The sequence below is a fragment of the Mobula hypostoma genome, chromosome 3 (genome assembly GCF_963921235.1).
Source record: "Mobula hypostoma chromosome 3, sMobHyp1.1, whole genome shotgun sequence".
Taxonomy (NCBI): domain Eukaryota; kingdom Metazoa; phylum Chordata; class Chondrichthyes; order Myliobatiformes; family Myliobatidae; genus Mobula; species Mobula hypostoma.
This window is the reverse complement of record NC_086099.1, coordinates 43489055-43510413: the sequence shown is the minus strand read 5'-3', so window position 1 is coordinate 43510413 and position 21359 is coordinate 43489055. Positions and strand designations below refer to the sequence as shown.

At 38.4% G+C, this 21359-nt stretch overlaps 1 protein-coding gene across 1 annotated transcript in view; it reads left to right on the top strand.

Annotated features, from left to right (window-relative positions):
* Positions 1–21359, top strand: part of ankrd55 (ankyrin repeat domain 55) — a 72225-nt gene that overhangs the window by 39078 nt on the left and 11788 nt on the right. Inside the window, exons 5-9 of the mRNA XM_063042101.1 lie at positions 8245–8305; positions 9329–9457; positions 14983–15167; positions 18230–18397; positions 20077–20738. Of these exons, the coding sequence (XP_062898171.1) occupies positions 8245–8305; positions 9329–9457; positions 14983–15167; positions 18230–18397; positions 20077–20738 (1205 nt within the window). The remainder of the gene's footprint in view (positions 1–8244; positions 8306–9328; positions 9458–14982; positions 15168–18229; positions 18398–20076; positions 20739–21359) is intronic.

Sequence of the window (21359 nt, the reverse complement as noted above, 5' to 3'; positions counted from 1 at the left end):
TACATACACCCAGTGACCACTTTATTAGGTACAGGAGGTACCAAATAACATAGTCACTGAGTGTATATTGTATGTGTTGGAATTTCACAGGTTGCCCCTAAATGAATGTTATCACCTGTCCATGCCCTCAATGTTCTTAATGCTAATGGGCCACGCTTGGAACTTGAATGATGCATATTATTTTAAAATATTTGAATTAAATTTTAGAAGCAAAATGCAACATGCAGATATCAATTTTTGAGCGTTTAATATGTACAACATTCATGCTCCCAAGTTTTGAGTCCAAATTTTGAATGGAAGACTGGAGAACTTGTCTCTGGAGAAGCACTATGGGTAGAACTGAGAAATAAGAAAAGTTTGACCACATTAATGGGGCTATATTACAGACCACCCAACAGTCTGAAGGATTTAGAAGAACAAATTTGCAGAGAGATCACAGACTGTTGCAAGAAACAAGGTTCTTAAAGTAGATGATTTTAACTTTCCTCATGTTGGCTGGGTCTTCCATACAGTAACATGACTAGATGGAATAGAAATTGTCAAATGTGTCAGTAAAGTTTCCTTAATCAGTACATAGAAGCTACAACAAGAGAGTATGCAATACTCGATCTGCTAACAGGGAAGGAGATGGCAGGTGACGGAAGTTTGTGTAAGGGGAACACTTTGCATCTAATGACCAGAAAACCATTAATTTAAAAGTAAAATGCAGAAAGATAGATCTGGTCTGTGGGTTGAGATACTAAATTGGAGAAAGGCCAATTTGGATGGTATCAGAAAGGATCTTGCAAATCTGGATTGGGACAGGCTGCTTTCTGGCAGAAGTGTACTTGATAAGTGGGAGGCCTTCAAAAGTGAAATTTTGAGAGTACGAAGTTTGTATGTGCATAATAAAATGAAAAGATAACAGGTGTAAGGGACCTTGGTTTTCAACAGAGATTGAGGCCCTGGTTAAGAAAAAAAAAGATGTATAGCAGGTTTAGGCAGATAGGAACAAATGAGGTGCTTATGAAGTACAAGAAATGCAAGAGAACCCTTAAGAAAGAAATCGGGGGGGCTAAAATAAAGGCATGTGGCAATCCTCACAGACAAGGTGAAGAAAAATCCTAAGGGATTCTACAAATATATTAAGAGCAAAAGGATTGCAAGGAACAAGATTGGTCCTCTGGAAGATCAGAATGGTAATCCATGTGTGGAGCTAAAAGGGATGGTGGAGTTCTTAAAATAAATTTTTTGCATCTGTACTTACTCAGGAGATGGACAGAGTCTATAGAAGTGAGGCAAAGTGGCATCAACTTCATGGATCCTGTACAGATTACAGAGCAGGAAGGAGGTGTTTGCTGTCGTGAGTCAAATTAAGGTGGATAAATCCCCAGGGTCTGACAGGTGTTCCCTCAGGCCCTGCGGGAGCAAGTGCAGAAACCTCCAGGGCCCAAGTAGAGATATTTAAATCATCCGTAGTGACAGGTGAGATACCAGAGGATTAGAGGATAGCCAAAGTTGTTCTGCTGTTCAAAAAAAGGCTCAAAAAATAAACCAGGAAATTATAGGCCAGTGGGCCTGACAGTCAGTAGTGGGAAAGTTATTGGGGGACAAGATATATGAGTATTTGGACAGATATGGACTGATTAAGGTTGGTCAGCATGGCTTTGTGTATGGTAGGTCATGTCTAACCAATCTAATGGAGTTTTTCGAGGAAGTTACCAGGAAAATTGATGAAGGCAAGACAGTGGACATTGCTACATGGACTTTAGCAAGGCACTTGACAAAGTCCCACATGGGAGGTTGGTAGCGAAGGTTCAATTGCATTCAGATAAGGTAGTAAACTGGATTAGACATTGGCTTTGTGGGAGATGCCAGAGGATGGTAGTAGATGGTTGCCTCTCTGACTGGAGGCCTGTGACTAGTGATTGCCACTGGGATCAGTGTTGGTCCATTGTTTTTTGTCATCTATCTCAACTATCTGGATGATAACGTGGTTAACTGGATCAGCAAATTTGTGGTTGACACCAAGATTGGTGGTGTAGTGGACAGCGAAGAAGGCTATCATAGCTTGTAGCGGGATCTGGATCAGCTGGAAAAATGGGCTGAAAAATGGCAAGTGGAATTTAAAGCAGACGTGTAGGGTGTTTCACTTCAGTAGGGCACTGAGGAGTGTGGTAGGGCAAAGGAATCTGGGAAAACAGGTCCATAATTTGTTGAAAGTGGCGTCACGGGTAAACAGGGTCATTAGAAAATCTTTGGAACATTGGCCTTCATAAATCAAAGTGTTAAGCGCAGAAGATGCAATATTATGTTAAAGTTATATATGACATTGGTGAGGCCTAATTTGGAGTGTTGTTTGCAGTTTCAGTCACCTACCTACAGGAAAGTTGTAAAGAAGGTTGAAAGAGTACAGAGAAAATTTGCAAGAATATCGCTGGGTCTGGAGGACCCAAGTGTTAAGAAAAGTTTGAATAGATTAGGACTTTATTCTGTGGAACGTAGAAGATCAAGAAGAGGTTTGATAGAGGTATACAAATTTATGAGGGATATAAATAGGTTGAATGCAAGCAGAGTTTTTCCACTGAGGTTGGATGGGACTTCTTATATGTTTTGGCATTTCTTAGCCATTGTTTAACTGATTTTGTAGTGTGAGTAGTTGAAGCTAACTTCGAACAGAGCTCGGTATCAGCATTATGAGTTTCAACATGTCTAACATTAGGTCATGTTCACCCAAATGAAATGATATCTCATGTGGGTTATCATGACCTAATGTTAAGAAGCTGACAGTATTGGAATGTATCTAAAATTATATTTAACACATTGCATGCTATTTAGTTTTATCATTGTAACTTCCTTTTAGTTTTTATCACTTCTCATCCTGGAGGCTTGATTTTCTCCTATTCCGAACCATATATTGAACATTATTTTTTCTCTGCAATTTACATTGATCTTTGCATTGATCAGATTTTGCGGCAAATCACTTGATTTTTTTGCTATCTGTCATATTGAAATCTCAGTGTTGCTTTCATAATCACAAAACTGACCCTGAGTTCAACAAATAACCAGACACCTAATTAAAGAAAGATGCTGACGAAAGCAGAAATGTTCGCAGGTACACAGGATGTCAATCAGGATGTTTATGCAGAAAAGACAAATTATCGTTTCCGGCATTCACTCCTCAGTAGTAAGTGTTTTATCCTGCAAAGCCATAAGCAACTTCGGGGAAATGTGCCTCAAACATAGCTAAGAAAAAGCCTAATTTACTGACCTAGTGGTGTGCACTGCCATCACTGAATCACAGATTCACATTATAGAACATTAGTGCACACAGTGAGGGTTTTCACTCAACTGTGTCCAGACTGGCTAAAAAATAAGCCACTTAGGTTATTTCCACTTCACAGATTTCAGACCTTGGCCTTGTATGCTGCAGCCCTTCATGGATTCCAAACTCAATCAGCTAAATATTAAATATGATGTGAATTTCTGCCTCCACCTTCTCTTCAAGAAGTGAGCTAATTGGATGGTGTTTTTAACTCAATTCTCCTCTAATCCAACAAATAACAACATGTCCCTATTCATTGATCCCTCTGCCAAATGAAAGAGGCCTTTCTTATCCACACTGCCTGGGCACTTCATGATAATATTTTGAAGCATCCTCCACATTCATTGTCAGGTTGATGTTTTACTGAAATGTCCTCCAGCTCATAACCCAAACAATAAAAACGTAAAACTAATTACTCTTGAAAGAAGAGTTTGTCACTAATATCAATTGCAATTAAGTTCAGCTCCAGAAACAAGTAGCTAGTCTTCCGTGTGCCTGAATTCCTCTAGCTGCAACTACCGATGTGATTATAATTGTAATTAGAGTATTTAAAAGGAAGGTAATATACAAACTCTATGGCAAAGTTTCAAAAACAAGAGGCATTCAAACAATATAAATATACTAAGCATAAGTAACAATATTGTTACACAAATAAACCATTATAATAAATTTTAATGTATATTGTGGTCTGTGATACTCTCATACAATTAATGTTGAGTTAATTCATGAACGCCACTGCTGAAAAGTTCTCCTTATAAGGTCAAATGATCTGTCATTGTACTAAGAAACAGCAATAGTTGTACAAATAAACAAACTAATTGAGTCCAAAAAAACTTTCCTCCATGTCTCTGCAAGGGCCTTTTGATATTACGTTTGTACAATTTGGTAGAGAATCAATGCCACCATTACTACATTATAAATGAATGATTAACTTGATCAAATTGCATGGATCAGGTAATCCAACTCAGTAGGACTGGCACTGAAGAATGCTGGTCTTTTTAGGTAAGGATTCTTTGCCGTGTCCAGTTACTTGCAATGCGTCAAACCTAAAAGGCAGCATTTACTTCTTATCATATACTGCCTTCAGAAAGGTGAACCCAAGAAAAGTATTCGGCTCAGACAGGGTATCTGGCCAGGTACTTAAAACCTGCACTGATCAACTTGCTGGAGTGTTCACTCAGCTCTTTAACCACTCACTTTGGCAGTCTCAGGTACCCACCTGCTTCAAGCGGGTTTCAATTATACCAGTGCCGAAGAAGAAAGTGGTAACCTGCCGCAATGATTACCGTCCAGTACCACTTATAACCACAGAGATGAAGCATATTGAGAGGCTGGTAATGAAACATATCAATTACTGCCTGAGAGGTGACTTGGATCTGCTCCAATTTGCCTACCGGAGCAACAGGACCACAGCAGATGCCATCTCGCTGGCTCTTCACTCAATCCTGAACATCTGGACAGCAAAGGTGCATTCATTGGATGCTCTTTATTGACTACAGCTTGGCATTCATCTCCTCAAAACTGAACAATAAGCTATAAGACCTTGGCTTCAATACCTTCTTGTGCATTTGGATCTGCAATCTCTTCACTTGCAGACTCCAATCAGTTCAGAATGGCAATGACACCTCCTCCATGATCTCCATCAGCGCATGTGCGCCAGAAGCCCGCGTGCTTACTCCCTGCTCCGCTCACTTCACATTTGTGACTATGTAGCTAAGCACAGTTCCAATGCCACGTTCAACTTCACTGTCACAGGCCAAATCAAAGGTGGTGACAAATCAGCATATAGGAGGAAGATTGAAAATCTGTCTGAGTGGTGCCATAACCACAACCTCTTACTCAATGTCAGCAAGACCAAGGAGCTGATTATTGCCTTCAGAAAGAGGAAACTAGAGGTCCATGAGCTAATCCTCATCAGAAGATCAGAAGTGGGGAGGGTCAGCAACTATAAGTTTCTCGATGTTATTATTTCGGAGCAACTATCCTGGGCCCAGCACGTAAGTGCAATTACAAAAAGCGTGGATGGCAGCACCTTTACTTCCTTAACAGTTTGCGAAGGTTTAGCATGACTTCTAAATTTTTTCAAATTTCTATAGATCTGTGGGGAGGAGTATATTGACTAGCTATCCTTGACCAGAAAATCCTACAAAAAGTAGTGGATATGGCCCAGTCCATCACGAGTAAATCCCTCCCCACCATTGAGCACATCTACATGAAACGTTGTCACAGGAAAGCAGCATCCATTATCAGGGATTGCCACTACCCAGGACATGATCTCTTCTCACTGCTGCCACCTGAGGGAAGATACCGGAGCCTCAGGACTCACACCGTCAGGTTCAGGAACAGTAATTACCCATCAATCATCAGGCTCTTGAACCAAAGGGGATAACCTCACTCAACTTCCTTGCCCTATCAGTGAAGTTTTCCCACAATCTATGGAATCACTTTCAAGTTTTCCTCATCTCATGTTCTTGAGATTTATGGTTTATTTCTCTCCTTTTTGAATTTGAACAGTTTGTTGTTTTTTGCACACTGGTTGAACATCCAGTTTGGTGCAGTCTTTCATGGATTCTATTATGGTTATTATTCTTTTATGGATTTATTGAGAATGCCCACAAGTAAATGAATCTCAGGGTTGTATATGGTGTCATATATGTATTTTGATAATATATCTATTTTGAACTTTGAGATAACCTCCACTTGTTCTACAATATCTGCCCATGTTTACTTTGCTTTCTTAAAACTGTTCAAAAATAAACAAAAACTGGTGCAGCTTTCTTTCCTGACTTGACTGCAGTTCTATTGCCTAAATCCTCCTCTTTATCAGGCCTATGCAGCCAGAGCTAACCTGAAGTAGGCCATGCAAAATCTTGAGCCTTTCACCAAAAATTTGTGAAAGAGCTGATCATGTGCCAGAAGAACACAACTGGGTCTTCCTAAATGAATTGGGAAGAAGTGTATGGACAAGATTTAGGAATATTATACTGCTGAAAGTTCAAAATAAATTTATTATCGAAGTATCTACAGCATACATTACTGTATACAACCCTGAGATTCATTTTCTGGCAGGCATTCACAATAAATCCAATAACCATAAAGGAATCGATGAAAAACTGCACCAAGTGTGGACAACCAGCGTGCAAAAGACAACAAACTGTGAAAATACAAAAAGAAAGAAAATAATAACAATAAAGAAGCAATAAAATATTGAGTACATGAGATGAAGAGTCCTTGAAAGTGAGCCCTTAGGTTGTGGGAACAGTTCAGTAATGAGCTGAGTGAAGTTATCCCCTTTGGTTCAGATACCTTATCTTCAACTGTCCCTGAACCTGGTGGTGTGAGACCTGAGGCTCCTGTACCTTCTACCTGATGGCAGCAGCAAGAAGAGAGCATGACTTGGGTGATGGGGGTCCATGACGATGGATGCTGCTTTCCAGCAATAGCACTCCATGTAGATCTGCTCAAAAGTGCAGAGGGCTTTACCTGTGATGGACTGGGCTATATCTACCACTTTTTGTAGGATTTTCCGTTCAAGGGCATTGGTGATTCCATACCAGGCTGTGATGCAGCCAATCATTTTAGTCTCCACCACACATCTATAGAAGTTCGTCAAAGTTTGAGATGTCATACCGAATCTTCGCAAACTCCCAAGGAAGTAGAGATGCTGCTATGTTTTCTTCGTAATTGCACTCACGTGCCAGCCCAGGACAGGGGTCTGAAGTGATAAGACTGAGGAATTAAAGTTGCTGACCCTCTCCACTGAAGATCCCCCAATGAGGACTGGCACAAAGACTTCTGGTTTCCTCCTCCTGAAGTCAATAATCAGCTCCTTGGTCTTGCTGACATTGAGTGAGAGGTTGTTGCAGTGGCACCACTCAGCCAGATCTCCCTCCTATGTGCTTTTTCTTCACCACCTTTGATTTGACCAATGATCAGCAAACTTAAGTGTGGCATTGGAACTGTGCCTAGTCAGACAGTCACAAGTGTAAAGGGAGTAGAGCAAAGGACTGAGCACACAGGCTGGTGGTGCACCTGTGCTGATGGAGATTGTGGAGGAGATGTTGTTATCCATCCAAACTGACTGGGGTCTGCAGTGCTGAAATCGAGAATTTAATTGCACAAGGAGGTGTTGAGGCCAAGGTCTTGAAATATGACTGATCAGTTGTGAGGGGATGATAGCATTGACTACTGCAGTGTAGTATGAGCAGGTCTGCTGCAGCACCAGCAGCAACGGCTACATTTACTACAAACTCTATGACTTCCAGGGGCACGAACAAAATCTATTCTTATGTATCTAGCAACCAAAGTTGCAGGATTGTCACTAGTAAAGTTCTACCATATAGTGCTACTTTCCATTGTGACTTTCATTAATGTGACTTCCAAAAGAATCATAGAAAATCACCTATACTGTTAAGACTAGATTGGCTTTCCAGTCCAATGAATAAACATAGCTTCTGAATTTTGGCAACAGGAAAGATCGATAGACAAGAAATAATGTTGCATTTCATGGAAACCAGTCAGTAAATGGGATAAAGGGCTTGATTTTCCTCTCTTATCATATTGCTACAGTGGTTAATTAGATAAGCTCGGCACTCTTAAAGCACTCTTAAAGAAGCTTCTGCCAACATCTAAATCCGAAAATCCAATGTCTGTGCATTTGTTTTTTTCAAAAAAACAATATTGATTACAAAAAGAGAACAGTTTTATGTCTGGAAAATGTGCTAGTTAGGTGCCCCTATTCCTGCAAAACACCGGAACATAAGTAGTATCAGAGGTTAAAAAAAAACTAGGGAAGGTTTTTATAAAGAAAGGTACAGTAACCCCATTTCCTTGAATTATAAGGGCTGAGGCCCTTATAATCTACTGATTAACAAATAATTTTGCCATATATTACTAACGGTTATAATAATTTGTTAAAAGCTATCTTTCATTTGTTGTAGACTCCTGGCTCTACTGTTGCAGAAAACCACAATGTGTGAAATAAATCACCAAGACAACGAAGTGAGTGAAAAATGCTTTGCTTTTAACTTGTTGGATACATAGTTTGAATAAATGTCTGAAAATTATCAATACCACATTGGGCCATGTTAACAATGTTAAAATCCGGAAATGTCCAAATCTCTGATTGTAAATTAAGCAGGTGACCCAAAGAGTGCATTAAGAAAGCATTCAAGGCACAGTTTATATATATCTTCTCTAAATTAATCGCTGAGATTAGGACACCATTCAGGAACTTAGAGGATGCAAATTCTACAAAAAATACATTAAAAAGAGGAATGGTATTTGCATAAATTACAATTTTGACTCATCCAGGATATTTAGTGCTTGAAAGCACATTTTTCACTACTTCAATTCTCATGAGATTTTATAACTACATATCTTGCCAGCTTAAAATGACAGTGGCATCAATTTTGAGCAGGCCACTGGACATTCATTCTAACCCTCACCCATTGTATGAAACAATTCTAGTCAAACTGTCCACTTGGCTTATTGTTCCAAAGCTTATATATTTCTTTTGCCATATCAACTTCACCTTATTAACACTGAGATACAATTATGGTCCAGATAAATAATGGAGCAGAGATATTAAACAAAAGTCTGCTTAATTTGTTCTAGTAGTATTTTTCAGGTGAGGAAAAGTAATGCTGCCTGAAGTCCAATAACAAATGACCATCAACCTCTTGTGCAATATTTTTACCTTTACCATCTCACAATTCGTCTTCTTGCTTGAATGTTCAAAAATGTCTGAAAAATAGCACCTGAAGATTAAATTCCTGAAAATTCAGATCTTCATATACTATCTCAAGAAAATCTGTTGTAAAATTATTACACAAACATACGAGACTTTGGAATCTTGATCTTCATTTTCAAGTTGACAACACTGTTCAGTCTTCATTATGTTAAAGCTACGTAACAACTATAACAGCGCAATCATATTTTCAGGCATGTTTTTTAGAAAAGTTCTAGCACGCACCATTGTAAAATTTTATTACTAGTTTTTAATCCCTATGTCTTAATGTCAAGGGAATGACTCCACTCCATTGGGCTGCTTTTCATAACCGGCCACAACATGTCCAGGCTTTACTGCAAAAAGGAGCTGACCCAACCTTGGTTGATAAAGACTTTAAAACAGCCCTTCATTGGGCAGTGCAGGTAAGATTATATTGCTAAAACAAATTCAGTTACTTGAGTTGGTTGCTGACGGCTTAAATGGTATGCTCTGAAAGGGTCAAGAGGTATAATCCGGCAGTTAACAAAAAAGACCAGCAAGATCTTAAGTTATATTTTGTTCTCAGCTGCTTCTAGGTAGGAATACTAAAACTGACATTAGTGTCCTCTGGCTGAGTAAGATTGAGAAAATGTTCAAGGAGAGCTTGTTCTTTTGAACAATAGTCAATAGAAACATAGAAACATAGAAAATAGGTGCAGGAGTAGGCCATTCGGCCCTTCGATCCTGCACCGCCATTTATTATGATCATGGCTGATCATCCAACTCAGAACCCCGCCCCAGCCTTCCCTCCATACCCCCTGACCCCTGTAGCCACAAGGGCCATATCTAACTCCCTCTTAAACATAGCCAATGAACTGGCCTCAACTGTTCAGACATACAGACATAAGGTGAAAATATACGTAACTTTCCACTCACTGTATGGGTAAAGAGATGGATGACACAATATTTATTACCGAAATACAACAAACAGAATCCCACCAACCAATACAGTGCAAGCCCCCACAGAAATGTTGCCAGACGGGGCACTTCGTGACAGACGGAAGTGGTGCACTCTCAACGGAGCGAGAGCGGGAGTTTGTAGGACGGGAGACAATATGGTGAAGTGGGGCTTAAAGACCAGCGAATCCTGTGAGTGTGGCGAAAGGGTGCAGAACATCGAACACGTTCTGCGCAACTGCCCACTCTCACCTGATTTAGCTGACACTGACCTGCTCAATGTCAACCAAACAACACTAGAGTGGCTGATTGTGTGGTGTGACAAGCTATGATGATGACCGAAATACAAGTTATTAGCAAAACTAAGAAATTCATCACAGTTCACTATTTGAGTGATTCAGGAAAACAAAACCTTCTTTGAAATGAATAAACTGCCTGCAATGATTTACAGCGGCTGTAAAAATGGATGGCACAATAGACCTTTAATTATTCTGAGAAGAAATATTTTCAAATCATATTCTTATCTTTCCAGTAGAGTGACATCTTCCCTCATTTTAATAGAGTTGACCTAGATTCTTTTTCACCAATAATATTTAATACTGTATTTGCAGAGTGTCAAGCAATTGGATGCAGAATTAATTATTTACCAGAGTACACCAAAGTGAGCTCCCTGTTACATGGTTCTTAAAATTAAGAAAACCAAAAACTGCCATAATTAGTAGATCATGTGACCTTTATATTCTGATGGATTAGAAGCTCATTATGAAGCCCACTTGACCTTCATTTAACTGAAAGAAAGAAAGATCATTCTGCACTTTAACAAGTAAATGATCTGACCTGCGGATTACTGATGAGACTAATTTCTGCCCAGACATAAGGCAATAATCTGCCTGTGGTAGGTATGAACATCTGCTTAATACATTCAAACAGAGTTTTCAATCTATCGTTTTAATGGAGATGTTACACTTTTTGCTTAATCCTCAAATTAAAAGACATTGACTATCATATAATTAATTTAAGGGTTTCAGTTTGCTGAGGGAGTAACAAGAGGCAGTAAAAATAGCCTTGAAATTTCTGATGTACATGTAGTTGAATAGATTCCAAATCCGTAAGTTGACAGACCTTGTTGTAAATCCCAGAACTTGGTCAGAACACCTTTGATATGCCTGCCCTGGGCCACTAGTGTTGGAATCCAATGTTTTTTTTAATACCTTTTATATTAGATGAATTAATGAATTTATACTTTTTTATCAAACTCATGTATTTTTCACAGTATGTGGTGTTAGTCCCCACTTACTGACAGAAAGCAGTATTGCAGTTACAGAAGAGTTTATCATCTTTCTCATTTTTCATTGGCACATGACCCACGAGATGTAATTGTGCAACCATTGATTGGCTCACTCTTATCTAAGGAGTTTCTGTTACCTGGATGCTAAAGGTGAAGGATTTTTTAGAGTGTCATTTTTTTCTTTTTCTTCATCTTCACTTTTCATTGATCTCTGCTTTTGCTACTCAGCTCTTCACCTAGTTTCAAATGTCTGTATCTCTGTTTAAACTTTAAAATAGATGATTGTTAAGACTTAATACTCCTGGCCCTTCTTAACCCCCAAAAGAACCCCAAGAATCAGAAAAGAACAGAAACCCAAGACTAATCAGACATGCAGAATACACAATTACACTGTATGAAAGATTCTCCTGTTCGGGTCATCCAGTTCTGAGGTAATAAGCAAAGTTTCCAACTGCAACAGTTAATTACATTTTCCCTGTGAAGATTTAGAGAATTTACAGAAACATAGCGGGACACATGCACAAACCCATCCTGGTTTCCAGAATTTAAGCAGATGTAAACAAGTATCTAGCCAAAAACAGGGCTTTGCTCCAAAGTTGTACTCACTGGGAAGAAATCAAGCTGTTCTTATTCTCCAGCTGCAAGACAATTTAGGATCTATTACTTCAGGCTCATATGCCAAGCAGTTGTTGAGAGAACTGAGTGAGATAATCTAACTGTGGTGCAAAGGTAACCTGAAAATAGTAAAATATGTGAATATTTATTATCTTTTCATGCATTATGAATACCTTACCTTAATCCCATGGTTTTGTAGGATTTATAGAGGTATACTGTTCAGAAAAAAAGGCTCTTCAATCCACCAAGTCCACGCTGACAAGCAGCTATCTGTACTTATTTCACTTACCAGGACTTAGTGTGTAGCCTCATCTCGTTACCACTTAAGCATTCAGAGTCCCTACCTCCGCTACCCGCTGTGGCAATAGGTTCTAAATTCTACCTGTCATTGAATGAAATAGTTCAGAATCAGAATCAGGTTTAATATCACTGGCATATGTCATGGAATTTGTTGTCTTTTGGCAGGAGCACATTGCAATACATAAGAATAAAAACTATAAATTACAATATATATTTTTAAAAATAAATTAAATAAGTGGTACAAAAAGAGAGGGAAAAAATACTGAGTTAGTGTTCATGGGTTCATTGTCCATTCAGAAATCTGGTGGCAGAGGGGAAGAAGCTATTCTTGAAATATTGAGTGTGTGTCTTCAGGCTCCTGTACCTCCTCCTTGATGGGAGCAATGTGAGCAGGGCATGTCCTGGGTGATGGGGGTCCTTAATGATGGATGCCACCTTTTTGAACATCGCCTTTTGAAGCTGAGCTGGATGCTGGGGAGGCTAGTGCCCTTGATGGAACTGGCTGAGTTTACAACTTTCTGCAGCTTTTTCCAATCCTGCGCAGTGGCACCTCCATACCAGACAGTGATGCAACCAGTTAGAATACCAATTCTTCTTCAGATTCCCTCAACATCTCTTATCCTATGCCTGTGCCCTTACTTTTAGAAACCTCTGCTTAGGAGAAAAGTTTGCCACAATCTACTCAGTCTTTGCGCTCATTATTCTGTAATGCACTATTAGGGCATCCTTGGCCTTCTCCACTCCAAGGGAAGCAAAACCAGCCTACCCAGTCTCTCATCATAACTGAAATGTTGCATTGTAGGCAAAATCTTGATGAAACTCTTTTGTGCCATTTACAGTTCAATCTTGTCCTTCCTATAAAGTGGCAAACAGAAGTTTATAGAGTACTTCAGATGTGGCTCAGCAAATATTTTAAAAAGTTACACCATAACGTCTCTTACAGTTCTATGCCTCTGATAATGAAGGCAAGTATCCTACATGCTTTCTTTACCACTTTCTTCCGTCACCTTCCCTGATCCTTGAACTTGTACACCGATGTCCCTCTGTCCCAAACTCCCTAAGGTACCATCATTCATTGTGTAAATCCTAACCTTACTCGTACTCCCAAAGTGCATTACCTTGCTCTTATTAGAATTAAGTCAGCCTTACTTAAGAATGATAAGCAAGGTTTCATCAACATATTTAATGAGGATTCAAGTCATAAAAAGCATGGAAAAATTGGGGCAGGGTTAGCTTTGAGCATGTTTTGCCATTCAGTATGATCATGTTTGATCTTTGAGCTCAATGCCATTCCTGCTCTCTCTCTTTACCCACTAATAACATTTGTAGCTAGAAATCTATTTTCATCTTTGATAACTTCAGCAATTTGACATACACAACATTCTGTAGCAGAGAATTCTACCCTTTGAGGGATGAAGTTTCTCCTCAACTCAGTTTTAAATTCTTTTTCCGTGTCAATAAGACTGTGAACCCTAGTTTTAGGCCTACCAGCCTGCTGAAATATCTGACCTGCGTCTAGTATCCAGAACTTTATACATTTCAACGTGGTCTCTTTTCATTATTTTTAACTCAAGTGAATGTATCAATCCAATTGATTCTCATTTAACATCCCTGATATCCCAGAAATTAAGATAGTGGACATTTGTTGTAATCATCCAGGAGACATGAGTATCCTTTTTTTGATAAGGTGAACACAAGATACTCCAGATATAGTCTCACCAAGGTCCTGCATAATTGTGGTAGGAATCTTTGCTCATATGTTCAAAACCTGTTATAATGAAGTCAACATACTCATTATGAAGCGTTATGAAACATATCAAGCTTCTTAAATGCTTCCTGAACCTGCCTGCCTGTTTGCTTTTTGCGATTGGTGCATAAAGATATCCAGATTTTTTTTCTACATCTTTGACTTCTCTTTGACCTTTGGACAAGTACATGGATAGGGTAGGTTTAGCGGGATATGGGCCAAATGAGATAAGTTCAATTTGGCAATTTGTTGGCTATGGATGAGTGGAGCGGAAGGGCTGGTTTCCGTGCTGCGTACAGTATATAACTCAATGGCTCTATCATCACTTCCCAATTTTTAACAGTTTAAGTAAAATTCTGCCTTTCTATCTTTCATAGCAAAGATAAAACTTCATATTCATCCAAATTTATACTCATGTCTTGTGAAAATGAATGTACTTATCAAAAAGGAAATGACTTTCAGAACGTCCAAAATGACTTCAAAATCAATTGTATGTTTTTGCACTGAAGACACTGGTACTAAATAGGAAGTTATTGTAATGTAGCAGCTATTGATTTTCTTTTAGTTCTAAGCTCAACGCTAAACAACTATTGGGTAGATTATTAGCAATAACGTGAAATTTTACTACTTTATATGTATTTTCATAATGAAAGCATTATAACTGACTGTTCTGATAAACTAATAGTATTTCTGAATGTCATGGTTGTTGCACTGTAAGAAGGGCGAAGGGCATACCTAGAGACATTGCTTTGGTAATTCACAGTGTTGTAAAAAAATCTTGAGAAGGGGAATGTAATGTATTGTGTGAGTATTCGTAGCGTCAGAGTGGGTATGATGTCAGAACGTGGAAAAGGTTAAAAAATGGAAGTCTGGTGAATAAACGGGGTTGTTCAATCTACAGCGGTGTCCGAGTCATATCAATATTATATGGTACTCAACACAAAATACTTCTTTTCATTACCACTCAATTGAAATTACCTCAGCTCATGATATAAGAAAATTGAAGACTGTCATCAGCATTGAATGTTAGAATAATGTTAATCCTCTGTGCTTTTCACCAGAGTGGGAATAGAGTCATGACCTCTATCATTTTGGATCATCACCTGACCCCATCCATAATAAACTATGATGATGAAAATGGAAAGACTAGTGTTCATATAGCAGCAGCCGCCGGATACAGCGATATCATCTACGAACTAGCAAGGATACCAGAATGCAATTTGCAATCACTCGATGTGGACGACAGGTACTATTTCCAATTATATTAACATCACTTGATTCTGTATTCTGTAAAAGACATGCCTAAGATAAAGAGTAGTGTGGTAAAACTTTATCAGTACAATAGTTAATTAACATGCACCTAATGATACATAAACTTCCCTATCCCAGAAGTCAATAAAACATTTCAACATCACTTGAACTATTGCCACTCTTTTGCCTTTCTTATGCAGTATTAAATCAAACTGTGATGTACAATGCCATATAATTAACAAACATGTATTAAATTCATTGTGATATGAAACCAGACTGTTTGCACTACTTCGAGAAGCAAACATCTTTTTATAAATTTTATGTTACATTTAACCAAAACCAAAAACATTATGTAAGAGACTTTTTTTCCATGTTAAGATTGCTTTGAAGCAGGTTTTCTAAAATTGGCTCATGTAGTTATTTATTCAAAGGCATACTAATGAATGTGCCCTGATAATCACTTGTCTCATCTTATAGAGACCACACAGGGAACAAGTAAAGTGAGAGAACATGGAAGAAATAGCATAAGGATGATATGTTCCTAATGGGTCCAACTATCAAACAGGACACTCGGAGGAACTTTGCTTTTAGGGATTAAGGTTTCATCTTCTTATTTCAGGGTGGTCTGTATCTTCTTTAAATCTTCTTTGCTCCCCATCATTCTTTGCCTGGTACCCCAGGTCCCCAAATGCAGCAACATTTTGCGATACTGGATGATGAATATAACTTCAGTGAGGACTCAAGTGCAAATTACAGTAAAATTCATTGGGAGTTATGGTTATCTTGGCTTTGAAGCTTACATGCATGCTATGGTAGAGTAGCAGTTAGTGCTATTACAGCTCAGGGTGTCAGAGTTCGAAGTTCAATTCCAGCGTGCTCTGTAAAAAAATTTGTACATTCTTCTTGTGTGTGGGTTTCCTCCCACAGCCTAAAGAGGTACCGGTTCATTGGTTAATGGGTCACTATAAACTGTCCTGTGATTAGGCCTGGTTTAAATTGGTGGGTTGCTGGGCAGCGCTGCTCGGTAGGTAGAAGAGCCTGTTTGCGCTGTAAAAATAAGATAAGGTATACCCATCTCCCCTTCATTGATGTTAAGGACATAATGCCAAACTTAGCTCTGTAGTACTAGTCTCGTCCCTAAAATTAGAAGGTTGTTGGTTCAGGACCAACTTCAAATGTAAGTACAAGTTCACCTAAATCCTCAGTGTTGCTCATTGAAGGCAGTTTCCTTTGGATACAACATTCTACTGTACCTCTTCTGCCCTGTTAGACTGACATAAAAGATCTCACTGCATTATTATAAGAATAAGAAGGGGAAGTTCTCCTGGTGGCCAAATTATAGTTATCGTTCAACCAACATCCCAAAAACAGATCAACTCTTTGCACAACACACATCAAAGTTGCTGGTGAACACAGCAGGCCAGGCAGCATCTCTAGGAAGAGGTACAGTCGACATTTCAGGCCGAGACCCTTCGTCAGGACTAACTGAAGGAAGAGTTAGTAAGAGATTTGAAAGTGGGAGGGGGAGGGGGAGATCCAAAATGATAGAAGAAGACAGAAGGGGGAGGGATGGAGCCAAGAGCTGGACAGGTGATTGGCAAAGGGGATATGAGAAGATCATGGGACAGGAGGTCTGGGGAGAAAGACAAGGAGGGGGGGAACCCAGAGGATGGGCAAGGGGTATAGTCAGAGGGACAGAGGGAGAGAAAGGAGAGTGAGAGAAAGAATGTGTGTATAAAAATAAATAACGGATGGGGTACGAGGGGGAGGTGGGGCATTAGCGGAAGTTAGAGAAGTCAATGTTCATGCCATCAGGTTGGAGGCTACCCAGACAGAATATAAGGTGTTGTTCCTCCAACCTGAGTGTGGCTTCATCTTTATGGTAGAGGAGGCCGTGGATAGACATGTCCGAATGGGAATGGGATGTGGAATTAAAATGTGTGGCCATGCTGTTTGTGAGTGTTGCAGGGTGAAAATCATACATTACAACAGTTACTACACTTAAAAATATTTACTAGCTATGAAGCTCTTTGGGACATCCTCTTGTCATAAAAGGTACAATATAAAAAGATTATAAAAGATTATCTTACTAGAGCACAGCTAATTTTAATATTAACCAAACTTAATGTTCAAATGCAATTCAGCTGTATAATTAATTATATCAGTATAATAATGCATTAGAATAAGGTTTAACTTTGTGGTATTGTAAGATTATAAGAACTAGAGGAATAGTATTTACAGAATAGGATAAAATCATATACTAGAAGGAAAGTGCCTTGATGTCCCTCACTGTAAATACCAGGCAGCTATGCAAAAATACTAAGGCTTTGTCTGCTTTGATGCAGGAAAAAAAAAGAGAATTGGCTTTTGCTCGTTTGCTAGCGTATGGTTCAAGAGATATAAGAAATCAAAATATAGATGTCAAGAAACATATTGTCTCAGTCTCTAAGATATTTGGAAAATAGGAAGCGAGATGATAAACAAAAATCTGGGCAGGATTAAAACTTCGTAAATGTACCTTTAGTGCCTGTTTCAGCAAATAATAAATAATAATTTAATAAAGAAAATATAACAAAATGATTTCCTTTCATGTTCTCAGACAATCTAAAGTTCTTAACATTTGATTATTTTCAAATCTAGGTTACTGTTCTCAAACATGCTCCAGTTACACAGAAAGCAGGAAAAGCAGCAAAGATCCAGTGCTGATTATCTGCCCTAAACCTCTAAACCAATTTTAAAAATAAGCTCCCGTGCATCTTATGCTTTTCAAATACTGGCCAAAAAGCTGAATGCCAGCTTCGAGTTCCAGACATCGAGAATCTCCTTCAGTTTTCAGAAAAGTGATTCAGAGTTTTTAGATAAATAGAGAAAATATATGCCTTGCAATCTGTTGTCATCCTCAGATCTCTTATGTAAATTTCACCATTTGGCTTTCACATACTGTATCTCACATTGAAGCATCTGATCAAATATTCATCATTATTCAAGGTATTAGGTATCTTAATACCCATTCAGAGGTAAAATTGTTGCCTTTTTGGTGTGCTTTCATTTCCCTAGGACACCACTTCATTGGGCTGCTGCTGCAGGGAAGGCAGACTGTGTACGGTCTTTGATACAGCTCGGCGTAGACAGCAGTCCAAGAGACATCAACGAAAACACTCCTTTAACATATGCAATGTACTGTGGGCACACAGCATGTGTTAAGCTTTTCTCACAGGAAAATAAGTAAGTTCCACATAAACCTATCAATTATTTGTGTGAAAAGAATGTTGGGTAAATAATACATTGCCCTGAGCCAGAGTAATACCTGAACACAGTATAAAAAGGTTCAAACTCTCAAGTTTATATTCTATGCTTTTCAAATCAAGCTACTTTACTTTTTTGTAAATTGAATGAAACAGTTATAATAGAAAATGACAATTTTTCAGTGACTAAAGAAAGCATAATGCTTAAACTAATGACAAGGTTTGCCCAGTTCCATCAAAAGCATCACTATTATGAGATGACACTGCATGTGTTATGCCACTTACTGCAGAATTATGGACAGCTTTCAGGGCAAAGATAAAAAGGAAGTTTAATAGGTCATGTCCAGAATTATGTATCTTATCCCCATGATTGCACCATTCAAAAGATAAGCCATGGTGTTACAACGCAAAATGAAAAATAAATGTGAAGCTATGACTGCAAGAACTAATACTAACATTGTTCATGACGACATTGGCCTTGTCATAGTCAGAGTATTACGAAGTTACTAGTAAAATTAATTAGCTATTTGTGGAAGTAATGCCATATAAGTGTTCATCGCCAGTATGTAAACAGTGCTTACCCGCTATTTCGCCAGCTGATACAGTCAAATCTACCACTGCCTGATCCAAGACTTTTTCCCAAAAATCACTGAAAAAAAGATTCAGATTTATTTATCACATGTAATTTCTAAAAGTTTCTAAATAAACAATATTGCATACTAAAAGTAGAATTTTAAGCACAATAGGAATTCTCCCAAATAATTAAAACAAACAAAATAGAATGGTCTGGAGCACCTTCACTTGCCTTTCATAAAAATGACTGCAAAAATGGTCATTCTTTTATATTCCTTTTTCCCTCTTTCAGAATACAGTGCACCAAGCTGAATAGTATATTGCAGCATTTAGAAATCTATAAAAAGCTCATAGTAACCAAGTACTTGCTCTGCTTTTAACAGCAGGCTATTAGTATTTCTCATGATTACTAGGCAAAGTTTCCTTCATGTGCAGAGACAGTGAAACAAAGAAATGCATAAGTTTTTATCAGTGATTCTCATCTCCACCAGTGGAAGAACCACCTGTCTCCAATGATGGAACCATTAATGAAAATGCTGTTGAGACTTTACGAGCTTCTTTACTGCCACTTACATTTGAATGTTTGTATTAAAATCTTGAAAAATAGAGAACCTTTGAAGGAAGGTCTAAGTTTTTAGTTGAAACTCCTGCCACACTTAATCAGCATTCCATGGTTCCATTCAAAGAGGGGCAGATATTCTGGCTGACATTTTCTTGCAACCAACATTAAACAAAAATAAACAAAGTGTCCAGTGTTACAATTGATCCTCAAAGAAAAGTTAAGCAAAGTTGAACTTACAGTATACCAAGCAAGAATTAATTGTGTGGAATAACGTGTACCTTGGAGAATTAATGGTACAATAACCATTCACATAGAATCAGCACCCAAAAACCTCTTAATGTACAATATACTGTACTTTGAAACAATATCAAATAAGCAAATCAGTAACTGTGCCTATGCAGCATGCTTCAATATTTAGTTAATAATATTTTCAAATATTAATTCCTTTAAAATCAGGAACTAAATAATGAATGTCTTTATAAAATCTACTGAGAAATTCTTGTGAATTATGTTATTGACCACAGATCTGATGCTATAAGACAGCAACCTGCCCAAAGCAAGAAAAAAGAGGGACGCTTCAGTGTACTGAACCAGATATTTTCCTGTAAGAAGAAAAAAGATGAACAAAAGGTCACTTGGAAAGACAAAAATAGGGATAAATGTCTAAGAGATGAAACTTCTGAAGTTGATGACATTATAACAACTTTTGACTGCATCTTGGATCCCAACAACTGTGATGACCTGGAGGAACAGGCAGAGAAGAATAGACCAAGGAAAACAACCACAGAACTAACAATTCGAAGACGCCAGCAATCAAACAAAAAACAAATATACAAAAGTCTTCCCCCTATACAAACAGAGAGCCTCCCACCATTAATTCATAGCAGGCCTCTGTTTTCAAATTCACCTTGCATGGTTCAGAACACAGACAGTAAATCTAGTACACATCACTTTGCACACAGGTCTCAAAAAAGCCGCAGTGAACTTGACTTGTTTGAGAATCGAACCAGCACTCAACAAATTTTAGAATGTCTGTGGGCTAAAGATACCAACCATATTTTGCCTCACAAAGCATGGACTGCTCCTCCTTCGACAAAGCTGCTGGAAGTTTTTCTGCAAGAAAGAGCCAAACAAGTGGAACTCGCACATCATCCTCACATCCCTTACTTACATAACAATCCTAAAGGTAACTCTTAAAATATTGTATTAAAATACTTGACATCTCATAGCAATTCACGTGATAATGACTCAGAATTCCTCAGGCAATGAATCAACATGATGTCATGTGAGTAAAGCCCTGTTAGTAACAGATAAACTCTACAGGCTTTGAAAGATCTCTCCACACTTAAATAAGTGCAAATACACGGCATTATATGAGGGGCCCACACCTTTTTTCCTCCCAGTCAACCTGACAAACTTAATCTGTATTAATTAACATCAGGGCTTTAGCTCTTAAAGGGAAGTTACCAATTAATTTTCACTAACACTGGAAATAATCCTGGCACTCTGTTGGCAGTAATTTATTCTCAGCTGGGCAGTGAGCAACTAATATCTATATCGGAACTGTTTCATTCTGCATATGGTCCCAGTGGTAAAGAAAATTTCTCTCCCTTTACTCGTTTGATTTAGGAAAGTGATGTAATGCTGAAATATCATCTGACAAAACTAGCATAACGATGCTCACAACACTTACTACCCCTATAGCACGCATGCACACACACTCACACACAAAATGAAGGAACAGCGGAATATTTCCAAGTCAGTGGGGTGTGTGTGACTTGGAGATGAACCTGCAGATGGAGTACTG